The 19,359-nt window shown below is 52.2% G+C and overlaps 1 protein-coding gene across 1 annotated transcript in view; it reads right to left on the bottom strand.

The window, feature by feature from the left end:
• Positions 1-1,205: 1,205 nt before the first annotated feature.
• LOC140719041 (pleckstrin homology domain-containing family A member 7-like) overlaps positions 1,206-19,359 on the bottom strand; it is a 38,319-nt gene continuing 20,165 nt past the window's right edge. Inside the window, exons 7-9 of the mRNA XM_073033399.1 lie at positions 18,913-19,356; positions 2,015-3,060; positions 1,206-1,290 (exon numbers count right to left, since the gene is read on the bottom strand). Coding sequence (XP_072889500.1) covers positions 2,616-3,060; positions 18,913-19,356 — 889 coding nt within the window. The 3' untranslated portion in view covers positions 1,206-1,290; positions 2,015-2,615. The remainder of the gene's footprint in view (positions 1,291-2,014; positions 3,061-18,912; positions 19,357-19,359) is intronic.

The following is a 19,359-nucleotide window of genomic DNA, read 5'->3' on the forward strand; positions in this document are numbered from 1 at the left end:
ACATATTGCTCTCGACGCCTCTCTCTCTTCCTATAGAACGCGACTCTTTGACCTGCAGTGTCCTCGTCTGGCTTCCCCCTCACGTCTTGGTCACTCTCTTTCCTGGACCTGCACTCAGTCCATCGGATCTTCCTCCAGAGGGTCACAGTCTGCAGGCCCCACCCTCAGTGGGGCTACAGTCCCCAGAACCTGCCCTCTGGTGGTCACTCAGTCCCTAGGCTTCAGCCCCAGGGATCAAAGTACCCAGGCCCCACCCCTCAACTGGTTACTCAGTCCCCAGGCTCACACTTGGTGGGGGGGGGGGGGGTCACAGCACCCAGGCCCCACCCCCAGCTTGTCACTCAGACCCCAGGCTCCACCCCAACTTGTCACTCAGACCCCCAGGCCCCACCCTCAACTGGTTACTCAGTCCCCAGGCTCCACCCTTGGTGGGGGGGGGTCACAGCACCCAGGCCCCACCCCCAGCTTGTCACTCAGACCCCAGGCTCCACCCCCAACTTGTCACTCAGACCCCCAGGCCCCACCCTCAACTGGTTACTCAGTCCCCAGGCTCCACCCTTGGTGGGAGGGGGGTCACAGCACCCAGGCCCCACCCCCAGCTTGTCACTCAGACCCCAGGCTCCACCCCCAACTTGTCACTCAGACCCCCAGGCTCCACCCTTGGGGGGGGGGTCACAATACCCAGGCCCCACCCCCAACTTGTCACTCAGACCCCAGGCTCCACCCCAACTTGTCACTCAGACACCAGACTCCACCCCCAACTTGTCACTCAGTCCCCAGGCTCCACCCCCAACTTGCCACTCAGACACCAGACTCCACCCCCAACTTGTCACAGACTCCAGGCCCCACCCTCCAGGGGGTCAACATCCCGAGGTTCTGCTCTCCAAGGGTCAAAGTCTTTAGGCTTTACCTTCCTCGGGTAAAAGTCCACAGGCTTTGCCCTCCAGAGGGTCACTCATTACACAGGGTCCACCTCCATGAGTCAAGGATTCAGGCTCTGCCCCCTCCCCCCACCCCTGTTCACTCTCCAGGGGGTCCAGAAGTCCCACCTCTGGGGCCTCCCCCCCCCCCAAGGGGTCAAATTCCCCAGGCTCTGCCTCCCAGCACCTTCTATCCTGCCTCGGTCTCTACGAGGATGTCTGCCCCTCGCTCCCAGCCCCCTCAGCTCCGGCCTCAACGTCCACAGACCGAATCCCCCCGACTCACCCTCACCGCCGACAGTCTCAGAGCGCTGCCCAAACCCGAGCCCACCGGCAGAGGTGGGGGGTACCTGGCCCGGTGGGGTGGAGGCTGCGTCGCGTCAGACAGAGCAAGAAGTGGGGGGTACAGGGGTTTGACAGAGGCGTGGGTGTCCGAGCGAGGTAGAGAGAAAGCAGGAGACAGTGGGTGGAGGGGGGGGGGGGGGGGGGAGAGAGAGAGAGGAGAGAGAGAGAGGAGAGAGAGAGAGAGAGAGAGAGAGAGAGGGAGAGAGAGTGAGAGAGGGAGAGAGAGAGGGAGGGAGAGAGAGAGGGAGAGAGAGGGGAGAGAGAGTGGAAGGGAGAGAGGGGGGAGAGGGAGAGAGAGGGAGGGAGAGAGGGAGAGAGAGGGAGGGAGAGAGGGAGAGAGAGGAGGGAGAGAGGGAGGGGGAGAGAGAGGGAGAGAGGGAGGGAGAGTGAGAGAGGGAGAGAGAGTGGGAGGGAGAGAGGGAGGGGGAGAGAGAGGGAGAGAGAGGGAGAGAGAGGGAGAGAGAGGGAGGGAGAGAGAGGGGGAGAGAGGGGAGAGAGAGGGAGAGAGAGAGAGGGAGGGGGAGAGAGAGGGAGGGGGAGAGAGAGGGAGAGAGGGTGAGAGAGGGAGAGAGAGCGAGAGAGGGAGAGAGAGATGGAATCATAGGGGTTTGGGTGAAGGAGGGAGACAGAGAGGGTCAGACAGACAATGACAGAGAGAAGGAGAGAGAAATGGTGATTTATTCAGTAGGTGATGAGTGGAGTCCTAAGCAAATTCTAAACTCGTGAAGGATGATCCACCCAGTCCTTACCCTGAGTCTGCACAGAGACCTGTCGCTGGAGTGGTCTCTGGGGGAGAATGGTGGCTCTGTCCACAGGGCTGTGAGATCTGTAGAGCGGCCTCGGGCTGGGTCTGTAACACCGGCTGGGTAAGGTGGCCGCCAGACCTTCGAGCTCCCTCTCCTCCGGAGCCCCCAGGGTCAACCTATCCACCGGCCTGGGGATCTCTGCTGGCTCCTGAATGCGCTGTGAGGTCTTGCCGGGGGAAAGGAGAAGTGGTCCTCGCTGGGCAGCACGTCGAAGCGGCCGGCCCGGAGTCTGGGGCCTGGAAGGGTGCCGGCTCTGGGCTTGTCCCCGGACGCTGGCGGGGGAGGTGGCCAGGTAGTGGTCCCAGGGACGGTCCCCGGCGGGGCGACGGCGGGGGCTGAGGGTGCCTGCTGCCGGCTGTGGGATCTGGAGGTAGCCGTTTCCCACCGGCGGGTGGGAGGGCAGCACGTCGATCCTCCCCACGGGGGTGTGAGGCCTGGTCAGGGATCGGTGGGAGGAGTGAGACGGGGCGGGGTGGTGGGGCCTCATCTGGAGAGCTGGTCTCCAGAGCGTCCCGGCCCCTCACAGACCACCCGGGCAGGGGGCTCAGGGAGGATGGCGGAGAGAGGGGGAGGCTGAGCGCTCCAGCGAGCCCCGGGAGGCTCTCTCGGGCGGGGCGCCCACCAAACGCCGGCCACGCTGTCCGGCGGACAGGACCGTGTACCGGTCATCGGGCGTGAGTGTCCGGTGCAGCACCTGGTACCGGGGGGTGTCGGAAGTGGCCGGGAGGGAGTTCGATCGGTAGGAGGCGATGGATCGGCGGCTGCCGATCTCCGGGCTGGGGTTGGTCGCCGCGGGCACCGGTTGCCACCCTTTCTGCTCCTCCTGCCCCAGACCCGTCTCACTGGGCACCCGTTGCCGGCCGCTGCCCGGGCCCAGGCTGATCCGCGTGGAATGGCCGGGGTGCAGCTGGGAGTTGACGGATGATATCAGGTAGCCATCGATCAGACACTCGTACACGTGGCCGGACTGGGTCGTCACCAGGTACTGCCTGTTCCAACACACAACACAAACGCGTGAGAAGTGTCTCCATTACGCCCACGGTCTGGCCAGCTTTACACTGAACACAGAGTATACCGCTCAGTATTCTTCAACGTTCAAAGTAAATTTATTAACAGAGTACATCTGCATCACCAGAGATTTGTTTTCTCGCAGGCATACTCAGTAAATAGACAATAGGTGCAGGAGTAGGCCATTCCGCCCTTCGAGCCAGCACCGCCATTCAATGTGATCATGGCTGATCATCCACAATCAGTACCCCGTTCCTGCCCTCTCCCCACATCCCTTGACTCCGCTATCTTTAAGAGCTCTATCTAACTTTTTCTTGAAAGCATCCAGAGAATTGGCCTCCACTGCCTTCTGAGCAGAGCATTCCACAGATCCACAACTCTCTGGGTGAAAAAGTTTTTCTTCAACTCCGTTCTAAATGGCCTACCCCTTATTCTTAAACTGTGGCCTCTGATTCTGGACTTTCCCCCAACATCGGGAACATGTTTCTTGCCTCTAGAGTGTCCAATCCCTTAATAATCTTATATGTTTCAATCAGATCCCCTCTCATCCTTCTAAATTCCAGTGTATACAAGCCCAGTCGCTCCAATCTTTCAGCATATGACAGTCCCGCCATCCCGGGAATTAACCTTGTGAGCCTACGCTGCACTCCCTCAATAGCAAGAATGTCCTTCCTCAAATTTGGAGACCAAAACTGCACACAATACTCCAGGTGTGGTCTCACCATGGCCCTGTACAACTGCAGAAGGACCTCTTTGCTCCTATACTCAACTCCCCTTGTTATGAAGGCCAACATGCCATTAGCTTTCTTCACTGCCTGCTGTACCTGCATACTTACTTTCAGTGACTGATGAACAAGGACACCTAGATCTCGTTGTACTTCCCCTTTTCCTAACTTGACACCATTCAGATCCTGTTCTTGCCACCAAAGTGGATAACCTCACATCTAACCACATCAAACTGCATCTGCCATGCATCTGCCCACTCACCCAACCTGTCCAAGTCACCTGCATTCTCATAACATCCTCCTCACATTTCACACTGCCACCCAGCTTTGTGTCCTCTGCAAACTTGTTAATGTTACTTTTAATCCCTGCATCTAAATCATTAATGTATATTGTAAACAGCTGCAGTCCCAGCACCGAGCCTTGCGGTACCCCACTGGTCACAGCCTGCCATTTTGAAAGGGACCCGTTAATCCCTGCTCTTTGTTTCCTGTCCGCCAACCAATTTTCTCTCCATGTCAGTATCCTACCCCCAATACCATGTGCTCTAATTTTGCCCACAAATTTGCCCTCTAATTTTCCAAGACCCAGAATAGAATCAACGAAGGGCCTCACCCAACAGCACACACAAAATGCTGGAGGAATTCAGCAGGCCAGGCAGCGTCTATGGAAAGAGTTTTGGGCTGGAAATGTCCACAGGTGCTGCAGCATCCTCCAGCATTTTGTCTGTGTTGCTCGGATTTCCAGCATCTGCAGACTCTCCCTTGTTTGTGAGATCCAACAGGATGGACAAACAACCAGTGTGCGGAATACAGAAGAATAAATAAACAAACAAACAAACATCAAGAACGTGAGATGAAGGAGCCTCGAAAGTGAGTCCGAGGGTTGTGGGAACAGCTCAGTGGTGGAGTGAGTGAAGTTACCCTCTCTGTCTGAGAATTGAGGGATAATAACTGCTCCTGAGCCTGGCGGTGTGGGTCCTGAGGCTCCTGTACCTTCTTCCTGATGGCAGCTGTGACCCGGGCGGGCGGTGGGAGTCCCTGCTTTCCTGAGGCAGCGCTCCATGTGCTCAGTGGTGGGGAGAGTTTTACCCAGGATGGACTGGGCTGTATCCACTATCTGGTTCCGGCCTTTCGGCCCACGGTGTTGTGCTGACACTGTAACCAAGACCAATCTAACCCTTCCCTCCAACATAGCCTTCCATCTTCCCTTTCATCCATGTACCTCTCTAAGGGTCTTTAATAACCCCAATGTACCTGCCTCCACTGCCACCCCAGGCAGTACATTTCATGCATTTAACACAACGTAAAAACAATTCCCCTCGATATCTCCCTAAAATTTCCTCTCTCATCTTCAAAGCATTAGGCGCGACCACCCTGGGATAAAGGCTTTGGCTGTCCACTCTATCTATGCTTCTAATACTTTTATACACCTCTATCAGGTCGCCTCTCATTCTCCTTCACTCCAGAGAGAAAAGGCCTGGCTTGCTCAACCTATCTTCATAAAAATGTTCCCTGAAGCAGGCAGCATCCAGGTAAATCTCCTCTGCACCCTCTCTAAATCTGCCATATTCTTCCCATAATGTAAAAAAAAGTTCCAAGGTTCACGTTATTGTCAAAGTATGCATCTAACTCTGATATTCGTCTTCTCCAGACCGGCATGAAATACAGAAAAACCACAGGAGTCATTAAAAGGAAAGACATCAACCCCCCTCCCTGCATGAAAAGGAAAAAGAAACAAAACTTGCAAATCCCAAAACCCCCCCCCACCTCCTCCCTCCCACAAAAAAACCAGCTCGCCCACACAGAAAACGGCAGCTAGAACACCAAACCCCTCCCTTGCACGAAAACCAACAGAGGGCCCACCTGTAAGACGGCAGCCAGACCCTCGAAAACCCCCAACACCCCTCCCTCGCAAAAAAAACAGCGACAGCAGCACCAGACTGAACTGAGGCAACCAGAACTGAACACAATACTCTAAATGTTTTCCAATCAGAGATTTATAGAGTTGCAACATCACCTCGTGGTGCTTGAACACAATTTGTCAAATAATGAATTCCACCACACCACCTTACTAACTTGCACAGCAACTTTGGGGGGGGGGGGTCTATGAACTTGAAGATCCCACTGTTTCTCCACACTAAGAATCCTGCCTCTCACCCTGTATTCTGCCTTCAAGTCCGACCTTCCAAGGTCTATCATAGAACATTACAGCACAGAAACAGGTCTTCTGGCCCTTCTTGGCTGTGCCGAACCATTTTTCTTCCTAGTCCCACCGACCTGCACCTGGCCCATATCCCTCCAAACCCCTCTCATCCATGTACCTGTCTAAGTTTTTCTTAAATGTCAAAAGTGAGCCCGCATTTACCACTTCATCTGGCAGCTCATTCCACACCCACCACTCTCTGCGTGAAGAAGCCCCCCCCCCCCAATGTTCCCTTTAAACTTTTCTCCCTTCACCCTTAACCCATGACCTCTGGGTTTTTTTTCACTTCACACTTTCCTGGACTGAACTCCAGCTGCCACTTCTCAGCCCAGCTCTGTATCCTAGCAACGTCCCGTTGTAACCTACGACAAACTTCTACACTGTCCACACAACACCCCCTTTGCGTCACCTTTCTCATCCAAGTCGCAAAGAGCGAGGGGGTGGGGTGGGAGGGAAGGTCCCAGAACAGATCCCTGCGGAACACCCATGAGTCACCTCCCTCCGGGCAGAACCCGACCCGGTGATGGAGTCCTGCACGTGGACGCGATCGCAAGGAAGGCTCGCCAGTGTCTTTACTTCCTGAGGAGGTTCAGCATGTCACTGACAAACTTCCACAGATGCACCACGGGAAATTCGCCAAGGAGCCGCATCGGAGTCTGGAGCGACGACGCCAGTGCTCAGGGGCATGAGAAGCTGCAGACAGCTCCGGACACAAGAGTTACTGCAGAAGCTAGAAATCTAGAGCGACACAAGTACAACGTGCTGCAGGAGTTCAGCAGTCCCGGCAGCATCTACGGATGGGAATAAACGGTCAACGTTTCGGACCGACACCCTTCATCAGGACTCTGCCCCAGAGATCACGGGCACATCCCCCACCATCAGTAGTATCTACAGGAGGTGCTGCCTCGAGAAGGCATCAAAGATCCCCACAGGCCATCTTCATCTCCATCTTCTCACGAGCAGGAGGTGCAGAGGTGTGACGTCCCACACCGCCAGATCCCAGAACAGCTGCCTCCCTTCACCCATTCAGTTCTTGAACCAAGCAGTACGGCACTCGTGACTGCAGCTTAGCAAAACTATGATCACCTTCATCACTCTGGGCCTTCTTTCTGTTCTAATTATGAACAGAAAAGTTACAGTTAAAACAATAAACTGTGCAAAAGAGAAGCAGCAAGGTGGATTTCGTCTGCTGTTCAGAAATCTGAAGGCAGAGGGGTGGAAGCTGTTCCTAAACCATTGAATGTGGATCTTCAGGTCACTCCTCTCTGACAACAGAATGAGAAGAGGATTTGGCCTGGCTGCTGATGGTCCTTAATGATGAATGCCGCCTTCTTGAGGCGTCACCGTTTGAAGAAGTCCTCGATGGTGGGCAGGGCTGTGCCCCCGTTGGATCTGCAGCCTCCTTCAATCCTGGGCCAGGCCGAGTTGCAACCGGTCAGAACGTCTCCGCTGTACCCCTGTAGAAATCTGCTAAGAGTCTTTGGGCAACGTTCTAAAATCTCCTCAAGCTCTTAATGAGCACCTTAAGGGGCACATCTCCCGTTGTCCCTCGTAGCCGACGGGTAAGTGTGAAGTGGCTGCTTCAGCAAAGGCCTCAGGCGATCGAACTTTGAGAGCCTAGCCCAGGAGCTGCCAAGCCAGAAGTCAACGTAGGGAGCAACACAGGTGAGGTCGATACTTGGTGTCACTGGAATGAGCACTCTGCGAAGCTCTCCAACATAAAGCCCTCAATACTTCAACCATTCGGGAGTCGTCGCTCAACCATCGGACCCCCTCTGGGCAACAAGGTTTTCACACTGTTCAGCAAGTGTAGAGACAGTTCCATCCAATTTGTCCATCTGTTAGCCGGCTGCAAACCATCTAGTGATAGCATTTGGTGGCCAGTCAGCGGGAACAAGCCACTTCTACCGGTCAGTGACCAGTCAAAGCAGCTCACAAAGCGGTCAGCGTGACGCTACGGTAGCTCGGAGCATTCCGGAGCTCAGAGTTCAATCCTGGCGCCGTCTGTAAGGAGTCTCCTCCTCCTGGAATGTGTGGATTTTCCCCGAGTGCGCTGGTTTCCTCCCGTAGTCCAATGATATGCCGGGTAGGTTAATCGGACTTTGTAAATGTCCCGTGATTAGGTTAGGGTTAATCATGTTTGTGGGACTGTTGGGGTGGTGTGGCTCGAAGGGCCAGAAGGGTCTATTCTGTGCTGTATCCCTACGTAAATAAACTGCAGATGTGGGGAGATCTGAAATGGGAGCTCAGGCAGGGTCTCAGCAGAGAGAAGCAGATTTAACGACCTTTCTGAAGCCCTCTCCTCAGACGCTGACTGCCTTGCTGAGTATCCCAGGCGTCTTCCGTTTCCCGTCCTGCCGCTCATATTGGGCAGCGAGCACTCGCAAGCCAGCTGTGACCACGCCCTCCTCGCGGCTCTCAGCCGCCGCGCGGAAACTGCGCCCGAGATAACTGGAGCTGCAAACGCGAAGCCGGAGGAACTCAGTGGGTCAAGCAGGCGAGGGAACTGGAGAGTCGGCCCTCCAGCCGTCCAGAGGAAGAGCTTGACCTAAAATGTCAATTGTCCATTTTCATCCACAGTCGCTGAGTTCCTCCGGCCGTCCTGAAGAAGGGTCTCGGCCCGAAACGTCGACTGTTCACTCTTTTCCTCAGATGCTGCCTGGCCTGCTGAGTTCCTCCGGCTGTTTGTTGGTCCAGATTCCAGAATCTGCCGTCTATGTGTCTCCCAAGATAGAACATACTACAGTACAGCAAAGTGCTGTGCCAACGTATATAAACCTACTCCATGGTCAATGTAATCCCTTCATCCTACAGACCCCATAACCCTACTTATTTCTTTCATCCAGGTGCCCATCGGAGAATCTCAAAAATAACCCTAACAGATCAGCATCAACCACCAATTCATTCCAGGAACTCGCCACTCAATGTGTGAAAAAAACCCACCTTGGATACCACTCCTAAACTTTCTGCCACTCACCATCAATGGATTTCCTCTGGTGCTGCCCAGGGTGCTGGCTGTCCACTCGATCCATGCCTCTTATACACCTCTGTCAGGTCACCCCTCATCTTCCCTCGCTCCTAAGAGAAAAACCCTATAGTGCGTTTAACCTTTCCTCACTGGACGTGTTCTCTAGTCCATGGGCAACATCTTGGTAAATCTCCTCTGCAGCCTCTGTAAAGCTTCCACATCCTTCCTATAATGAGGCGATCAGAACTGAACGTAATTCTCCAAGTGTGGTCCAACCGGAGTACTATAGAGCTGCAACATTACCTTCTGGCTCTCGAGTTCAATCTCTCGACGAATGAATGTCAACACATATTATAGCTTCTTAAGAGGTGTATAAGACGATGAGAGGCATTGATCGTGTGGATGGTCAGAGGCTTTTTCCCAGGGCTGAAATGGTTGCCACAAGAGGACACAGGTTTAAGGTGCTGGGGAGTAGGTACAGAGGAGATGTCAGTTTTTTTACTCAGAGAGTGGTGAGTGCATGGAATGGGCTGCCGGCAACGGTGGTGGAGGCGGATACGACAGGGTCTTTTAAGAGACTCCTGGACAGGTACATGGAGCTTAGAAAAATAGAGGGCTATGGGTAAGCCTAGTAATTTCTAAGGTAGGGTACTGTTCAGCACAACTTTGTGGGCCGAAGGGCCTGTATTGTGCTGTAGGTTTTCTATGTTTCTATGTTAACCACCCTATCAACCCGCACATCAATGCAGAAGCTTGATCTCTGTTATTCCACCACGCTAAGAATCCTGCCATTAACCCTGTGCTCTGTCTTAAGGTCTGATCTTTGAAAGTGAATCACTTCCAACTTTACCAAATGAATTCCGACTGCCACTTCTCAGCCCAGCTCCGCATCCTACGCCCCACAGTAACCCACTACTCCACCACCTTCACGCCTTCTGCAAACTTACCAACCCAGCCTTCCACTTCCTCGTTCAAGTCATTTTTCGAAAATCATAAAGTGTAGGCGCCCCAGAACAGATCCCTGTGGAACACCGTTGGTCAGTAGACTTCAGGCAGAATACGTCAGAACCCGGGTACACCAAGGAAGGTGGTGTGGCTCTACACCTGCTGTTAAACCACCCTCTGCTTCCTCGCCCTCCGTTCCTCTCCACAGGGATCGCTCTCGATGTGACTCCCCCGTCCATCCACCCCTCCCCACTAATCTCCCTCCTTGCAAGCAGAACAAGTGCCACACCTGCCCCTACACCTTCACCCTCACTACCACCCAGGGCCCCAAACAGCCCCTCCAGCTGAGTCGACACTTCACCGGTGAGTCTGTTGGGGTCGTATCTCCCGGTGTGGCCCCCCGGGTATCGGTGAGACCACTTCGCCAAGCTGTGTCCGCCAGAAAATGTGGCACCTCTTGGTGACCATCCAATTCAATTCCACGTGCCATTCCTAATCCGTCACGTCAGTCCATGGCCTCCACTATTGTTGTGAAGAGGTCACACTCAGCGTGGAGGAGCAACACCTTGTATTCCATCTGGGTAGCCTCCAATCTGATGAACATCAATTTCTCAAACTTCTGGTAACTGCCCTCCCCTACACCATTCCCTCATTCCCATCTCCCTTTCTCGCCTTACCTACCCCTCCATTTCTTACATGGTCTTCTACCCTATTCTTCTCCAGCCCTTTATCTCTTCCACCTATCAACTTCCCAGCCCTTTACTTCACCTCCCAAGATGCTGGTGGAACGCAGCAGGCCAGGCAGCATCTACAGGAAGAAGCGCTGTCGATGTTTCGGACGAAGGGTCTCGGCCCGAAACGTCGACAGTGCTTCTCCCTATAGATGCTGCCTGGCCTGCTGCGTTCCACCAGCATTCTGTGTGTGTTGCTTGAATTTCCAGCATCTGCAGATTTTCTCCTGTGTTTGCTTTACTTCACCTCTGCTAGTTTCCCCTATCACCTACCACCTCGCACTTCTTCCTCCCCCTCTCCCGAACTTCTCGCTCAAAATTCTCGTATTTTTTTCCAGTCCTGGGCCCGAAACGCCGACTGTTCACTCTTTTCCATAGAAGCTGCCTGGCCTGCTGAGTTCCTCCAGCGTTCCGTGTGTGTTTCCAGCATCCACAGATTTTCTCGTGTCTCATCATTCAGTTAGTTTCAATGAGATACCGGCTCTTTCCAGTAAACTGCAGAAAGCCCAGGCTCAGAGCCATCATGTGGTCCATGTACATTAACCCTTTCATTCCAAGGATCACTCTTGTGATTCCCTGTGACCTCTCACCCTGCTCCCTCACCCCTTGTCCCCAGTCGTTATCCTTCCAACGCTCTCATCTCTCACTCCACCCATCGCTCAAGCCCACTCCCCTCAGTCCCACTCCCTCATCATCTTTCCGCGCCCTCCCCACATCCAACAACGGAACCCTGTCCCTCGGTTTTCGGGGAAAGGCTGCGCGTTAGGAGTTCCCTGGGACTGGAGAACTTGCAGGAACGTCGTGCACCCTGCCCTGTCGAGACGTGGCCAAGTGCCAGTGTTAATGGGTTACTGCGGGTGCTGATCAGTCAGCAATTCCTCTGGGTTAATAGCGACCTCGTTCCCCACTCTCCGCTCTCCCAGACCATTACCGTAATGATTGACCCGGAGTCATCACAGTTCGGTGAACCGGGTAACCAATTAGCCCTCACTGTTTACAGGGCCCGCTGGCACATGCTGTGTGCTGTTTACTAACAAGGCTCAGAAACGTCGCCCGTTAATCTCCGTCCCAGATACGGACGGAACCCTGGCGCGACGGGGAGAGCCGCTGGAGTTCACACCTTCTCCCCGTGAGAAGGTTTCCTCCTGCGCGCTCCGGTTTGCTGCCACGTTCCAAATTCGCCTGGGTTGCGGGATTAATTGGCAGCCGTAGGACGCCCCCGACGTGTGGATGAGTGGAAGAATGTGGGCACTCACGGTCCCTGACCACGACTGCCCCTGTCAAACTCTCTACAGAAGTGGTTTGCCATTGCCACCTTCTGGGTAGTGTCTTTACAAGGCGGGTGACCCCGGCCATTATCAATACTCTTCAGGGATTGCCTGGCATCAGTGATCGCATAACCAGATCTTGTGATCTGCACCGGCTGCTCGTAAGACCGTCCACCACCTGCTCCCACGGCCTCACGTCACCCTAAGCGGGTGCTACACCTTGCCCAGGGTGACCTGCAGGCCAGCGGAGGGAAGAAGCAGCCGGCATCTCCCTTGGTGGAGATGTACCTCCACCCTGCCACCCAGCAATACAAGCAGCGTTATAAAAAGGGGTTCAAGAGTTTTCAGAGCAGTGACTGAGGTAATGGTTAGAGGGGGTCAGGGTGGGCTAACTGGAATGGTGGATCAGATTAACTGCCTGTGGGGTGGGGGTTTAAGATGGCGTGGTTTTTGTTCTGATAGCCCGAAGGCAGGCAGCTTTTGGAAAGGGCAGTTTGCCTGGGTGGGAGGTGTCCTTTTAAGGGAAATAAGAAAAGTGAAGGTGCAGTAATATTGAACCATTCATGACGTGGACAATCCTAATCCTGTTTAACTCTGCCACGAGAGGTCACTCACCAGAATGACCACCACGCCAGCACACCCACATCACCAGGAACTTATACAGGTAACCATAGAACCATAGAACACTACAGCACAGTACAGGCCCTTCAGCCCTCCATGTTGTGCCGACCCATATAATCCTTAAAAAAAAGTACTAAACCCACACTACCCCATAACCCTCCATTTTTCTTTCATCCATGTGCCTGTCCAAGAGGTTCTTAAATATCCCTAATGTTTTAGCCTCCACCACCATCCCTGGCAAGTCATTCCAGGCACCCACAATCCTCTGTGTAAAAAACTTACCCCTAAACTTCCCTCCCTTAACTTTGTACATATGCCCTCTGGTGTTTACCAAACAGGTACTGGCTATCCACCCTATCATAATCTTGTAGACCTCTATTGAGTCCCCTCTCATCCTTCTACGCTCCAAAGAGAAAAGTCCCAGCTCTGCTAACCTTGCTTCATGTGACTTGTTCTCCAAACCAGGCAACGTCCTGGTAAATCTCCTCTGCACCCTCTCCATAGCTTCCACATCCTTCCTATAATGAGGTGACCAGAACTGAACACAGTACTCTAAGTGCGGTCTCACCAGAGATTTGTAGAGTAGTGCTATGGAGAGAATTCAAAGTGCGGTACTGTGCAAAAGTCTTAGGCACATATATATGGCCAGGGTAGGGTGCCTAAGGCATTTGCACAGTACTGTAGTAATGTTATGTATTGCAATTTATAGTAATTCATTATGTTTGCAATATATTGCTGCCACAAAACAGCAAATTCCACGACTAACGTCAGTAACAATAACCCTGCTTCTCAGTATCAGAACTGGGTTTATTATCACTGGCATCTGTCGTGAAATGTGTCGTTTTGCAGCAGCCGTACATTGCAATACACAATAATAAAATCTGTCAGTTACGGTAAGACCGTTAGATATAGGAGCAGAATCAGGCCATTTGGCCCATCGAGTCTGTTCCGCCATTTCATCAATGGGTGATCCGATTTTTCTCAGCCCCAATCTCCTGCCTTCTCCCCCTGTCCCTTCATACTCTGGCCAATCAAGAATCTATCAAATAATAAATTAAATCCAAATTTATCTGATCAATGTTTCCGATGCAATCAAGAAATTGGTACTTTTTTACACTCTACTTGGTCTTGTTTTAAAATTCAACCTTTTTGGACAAATTTAAGAATTTTATTGGAACACAACTTCCACATAATCCAACATTATTTTTACTAGGTGATATTGAAGGGATAAAACCGAAATCCAAACTGAATAAATATCAGAAAAAATTCCTAAAAATTGCATTGGCAGTAGCCAAAAAGGCTATTGCAGTTAATTGGAAATCGGATTCATACTTAAGTATAGATCGTTGGAAGAATGAAATTTTTAGCTGCATTCCACTTGAAAAAATTACTTATAATTTAAGAGATAAATATGAAATATTTCTGAAAATTTGGCACCCTTATTTACAAAAGATAGGATTAAATATATAGGTGCTCCGAAGATAAAATTATTGGTTATCTGGGGAAAGAAGTAAATATATATACTAAAGCTGTTATGAACTCCATGGAGCATGTGGGGATCTTCCAATATCCAGGCATTCTTTCTTTCTTTCTTTCTTTTTTCTTCTCGTCTTTCTACAGGGATATGTTAGGGGGGAGGGATTAAGGGGAGGGGGGAAGGGTTGATAATTTTTTTAAATAATTTTTTTTCCTTCTGTAATCTATTTGAAAATTCAATTAAAAAAATTTATTAAAAAATCTATCAAATGTGTGTGTATATATAGTTATTTATTTTAGTTAAATTAATTAAGTGCAAAAAGAGAAAAATTAAGTAGTGAGGTAGTGGTCATGGGTTCAATGTCCATTCAGAAACCGGATGACAGAGGGGAAGAAGTTGTTCCTGAATCATTGAGTGTGTACCTTCAGGGTTCTGTATCTCCTCCCTGATGGCAGCAATGAGAAGAGGGCATGTCCTGGGTGATGGGGGTCCTTAATGGCAAATTAGGCACCGCTCCTTGAAGATGTCCTGGACACTGCAGAGGCTAGTGTCCATGATGGAGCTGACTGAGTTCACAACTCTGATTCTGAATCTAAAAGATGGATTAGTGTAGATGGGTATCAGTGGCTAGCACAGAGTCAGTGGGCTGAAGGGCCACATTTCTGTGTTGTCTATGGGTTCTGTGTCCCCTCCAGAAGCCATGAGCTGGGACTGAAATCTTGCAAAGGCCGCCTTCGGTGTGCATTGCACTTTAGCCTCCCCTTGATGGAGCCTTCTTCAACTTGTGGCTCTCTCAGGGTACGGCCAGAGTCTGTAGCCGAGTCTGATGTTTTTAGAGAAACGGGTGGGAGAGGAAGTGGTGGTGAGGTTGTGAAAGGGTACTTACAGCTTCAGTGAGTTGGCATAATGTGACCCAAAAGTGGGCACTCAAGTTGGTGAGAGGTAAAGGCGGCATACGGCATTCTAAGACAAAGGAGCAGAATTAGGCCATTCAGCCCATCGAGTCTGTTCCACCATTTCATCATGGCTAATTTATTATCCCTCTCATCCCTATTCTCCTGTCTCCTGAAATCTTTGATGTCCTTACTGATCAGTCTCCACTTCAGTTATACCAAATGTCTTGGCTTCCACAGCCGCCTGTGGCAAAGAATTCCACCGATTCACTACCCTCTGGCTAAAGAAATTCCTCCTCATCTCTGTGCTAAACCATCAAACACTGCTGATACGTCAACCCTATCCATCTCCGATCATTCTCGGAAACCTCTTCCGGACCCTTTCCAACGCCAGCTCATCTTTTCCTAGATAAAGGGCCCCACGTTGCTCCCTAGACTGTTCCTGTGCCGTACTGATCTGCGATCCATACAGATGCGAGGTTCTCCACGCTGGCGGGAAGATCACAAACGCAAAGAACGGAGAACAACCGCAACATGTCCGTGTACTCGAAGCCCAGGCAGCGGACCGACGCAGTGAGTCATTGAGAAGGCAAATGGAACCTTAGGCTTTGCCGGGCCTTTACCGGCAAATCAGGGCTTTTCCCTTCAGCGCGAAGGAGGATGCGAGAGGTGACTTGACTATAAGATGAGAAGAGGTACAGAGGTACTGATAGGGCAGAAATGGTTAATAAAGAGGGCAAAGTACAGTGGGGGGGTATGACAGAGGTATTTTTTTATATACGCAGAGTAGTGAATGCCTGGAACGCATTACCAGGCATGGTGGTAGAGGCAAATACATTAGGGGCATTTAAGAGACTCTTAAATAGGACAGGCACATTTGCCAGCTGGTGGTATAGCGGCATCAGGGCCGGTCTTCGAGGCAAATGGTCCTGGGTTCGAATCCGGCCGGCTCCTTGCACGCTTTTCATTCATGGAAGGGTTAGCAACTTGGACCCATAGAAACAGGCAAACACTAAGAAAATGGCAAAAGTGCCACCTGATGCACCACAGGGTGTGAAAAGGAACGACAACAGCCGACGGACACGTGGAGGGCTGGAGGGAGGGAAGAGTTAGATCGATCTAAACGGTCGGCATAACATTGTTATCCAAATGGCCTGTACTGTTCTAATTTCTATAGTTTATAGAATTATATATTTTTTAGAAATCTACAGCACATTACAGGCCATTCGGCCCACAACATTGTACTGACCCTGTAACCTACTCTAGAAACTGCCTAGAATTTCCCTACCGCATAGCTCTCCATTTCCCAAGCTCAATGTACCTTCCAAGAGCCTCTTAAAGACCCTATTGTATCCGTCCCCACCACCGTCGCTGGCAGGGCATTCCACACACCTACCACCATCTGTGTGAAAAACTTACCCCTGACATCCCCCTTGTACCTACTTCCAAGCACCTTAAAACTACCCCCTTGTGTTATATTTATTATCTTACTTGAATTATATTTTATTAATTCACTTGTAGTCTAATATTGTGGTTTATGTGCCGTGTGTGATGATATTTGTTGAATACGTACACAACGCTGGAAGAACTCAGCAGGTCAGGCAGCATCCGTGAGGAAAGAGAAAAAAAACGTTTCGAGCCGAGACCCTTCATCAGGAATGGGGGGGGGGGGGAAGAGAGGGCCAAAGCCCAGTAATAGAGATAGGGGAGGGGGGTAGGGCTAGAGGCACCAGGTGGAGAACCAATCAGAGGAAGGATAAAGGGGGCAGGGGATAAGCATGAAAGAACTGTAGAGGTAAAGAAGCAGAAAGTTGAAAGGGGACAGAGGCAGCAAGGGACCTGGGATAGGGGGAGGGGGAGGGAATGGGAATTACCGGTTGCCTGGTCCGGAGGAAAGCTGTTTAATTTGTCTGTATACATCTATAGCCAGCTAACAGTAAACTTGAACTTGGGCAAACAGAGGCAAGTCCTGCTACAACTGGGACCACGGCTGGAGTGAGCTGCGTGGATCTCCGCGGTCTCCACCCCAGGGAACTGTGGAGGCCGGGTCGCCGAGTCGGGACAGGCAGAGTTTCTGCAAGGAGAAGCGGATGGGAAAATGGGGGTGGGATTGGGCGGTGGGGGGGGTGGTTCTAGACGGCCCCGCCTCGACTACATAATTCGCCGCTGTGAACCACGTGTCAGGCCACCAGGTCCTCTGCAATCCCCAATCTCACTCTCAGGATATCACTGACACTGGCTTCCACCCTCCCCTGTACTCCGTACCCTCAAACCCCGTCCGTCTTTGCTGATTGGGTCAGAGGGCAAGAGCCGGAAAGAGAGTTTGGACAAACTACGGTTGTTTTCTCAGGAGCGTCAACCCGACGGCGAGCTGGCAGAAGCTAAAGAGAGCCGAGGCAACAGACAGGGGGAGAGAGAATCATTTTTAAAAAAAGTCAGGGTAGAAAAGTTAAATACCGCAGGTCCCATTTCACGTGAGAGGGGAAGGGTAAAAGAGACACGTTCCTTCACACAGAAAGTCTTGGGTGCAGGAAACGGGTTCTGGGGGTAGACGCAAAGGAAACGTTTAAGGATCTCAAGCACCAGAAATCTGCAGATGCTGGAAAGCCAAAGCAACACACACACACACACACACACACACACACACACACACACACACACACACACACACACACACACACACACACACACTCACTCACACACACACACACTCACACACACACACACACACACTCACTCTCACACACACACCACACACACACTCACACACACACACTCACACACCCCACACACACACACTCACACACACACACTCACACACACACACACACACAGACACACACGCACACACAACACACAGACACACACACACACACACACTCACTCACACACACACACACACACACACACACACACACACCACACACACTCACACACACACACCACACACACACACACTCACTCACACACACACCCCACACACACACACTCACACACACACACACACACACAGACACACACGCACACACAACACACAGACACACGCACACACACACACACACACACTCACACACACACACACACACACCACACACACACACACACTCACTCACACACACACACACACACACACTCACTCACACACACACACACACACACACACACACACACACACACACACACACACACACACACACACACACTCACTCACTCACACACACACACACACACACACACACACACACACACAAAATGCCGGAGGGACTCAGCAGGCCAGGCAGCATCTAAACGAGCGAACGGTCAGTGTTTCATCGGGAGAAGGAATCGGGCTGGCGGGAGCCCCCGGGTTCGTGCCAGTCGTCACCGGGCCTCCGCATCTTTGACATCTCGCTGCTCCCGATGAAGGGTCTCGACTGTCGACTGTCCACTCTTACCCACAGATGCCGGCTGGCCTGCCGAGTCCCCCCAGCATTTTGTGTGTGATGTTTAAAAACCTGTCAGACGCCTGAACGGGAGGGATATGCATCACGTGCGGGCAGAAAGGATTTGATTTAATCTGGCAGCATGCTCAGCACGGACATTGTGGGCCGAATGGCCCCTCCCGGGCTCTACTGTTCCGCACTGTCACCATTTAGCGCCGACCCAACCAGTCCATCTCCGACTGGGACTCTCTCAGTCCCGGGAGCAGTTAACTTTTGGGAAAGGATCTGGTGCTTTCCCGGCGTATATGACGAATAAATCCTTCCTGGGCTTCCAGCCGGGGACGGGTGTCGATTTCCGACGACAAACATCCTCATCTTCACGAAGATGGCGAAGTCTGTCATCGAAACATCGGCGAAAGTCAACACCTGCACCCGGCTGGAAACCCGGGAAGAGTTTATTCGTCCAATTTCCTCGTCTATGAGTGTTTTGGTTAACTTTTGGTTTTAACCGACCGCGACCAGACACAAATCCTGAACGTTATACATTCTTGGAGCTCGGCGAGTTTTATCGTCTACTTACTCCTCCTCGTCTCCCGCCGCTAGTTCCTCCTTCTGGGATTGAACCCACTGCTCGACGTGAGACAGCGAGCTCTTGCTCGGCGGTTCCACGGCCCCATCCTCAGGCCTGGAGCTCCCCTCAAACCCGAAGACCATGCTCTGGAACGCGCTGGTGGGAGTGGGAGGCGGGACGGCGCCGTTGCGGGCGGGAGGGGTCAAGCGGTCCAGCGAGATGGTCAAAGACGCCTTGTGGCGGTCGGCGGGAGCCTGGGGCTCCAGTCGGCCCGGTTCCGGTTCCTTCTCCTGCACCTTGTCCCAGGGGTCCGGCTGCGAGAGGGTCGCGATTTCCAGCGACTCGGCGCTCTGCGCACCGGTGTACGGTTGGAGACCGGGCTCGGTCAGGTCCTTGTAGCTCGAGTACCGGCGATCCTGGGGAGCAGCCTTCGAGGATTTGGCCAAACAAGTGCTG

Source organism: Hemitrygon akajei, chromosome 31 (genome assembly GCF_048418815.1).
Source record: "Hemitrygon akajei chromosome 31, sHemAka1.3, whole genome shotgun sequence".
NCBI classification, from domain to species: Eukaryota; Metazoa; Chordata; class Chondrichthyes; order Myliobatiformes; family Dasyatidae; genus Hemitrygon; species Hemitrygon akajei.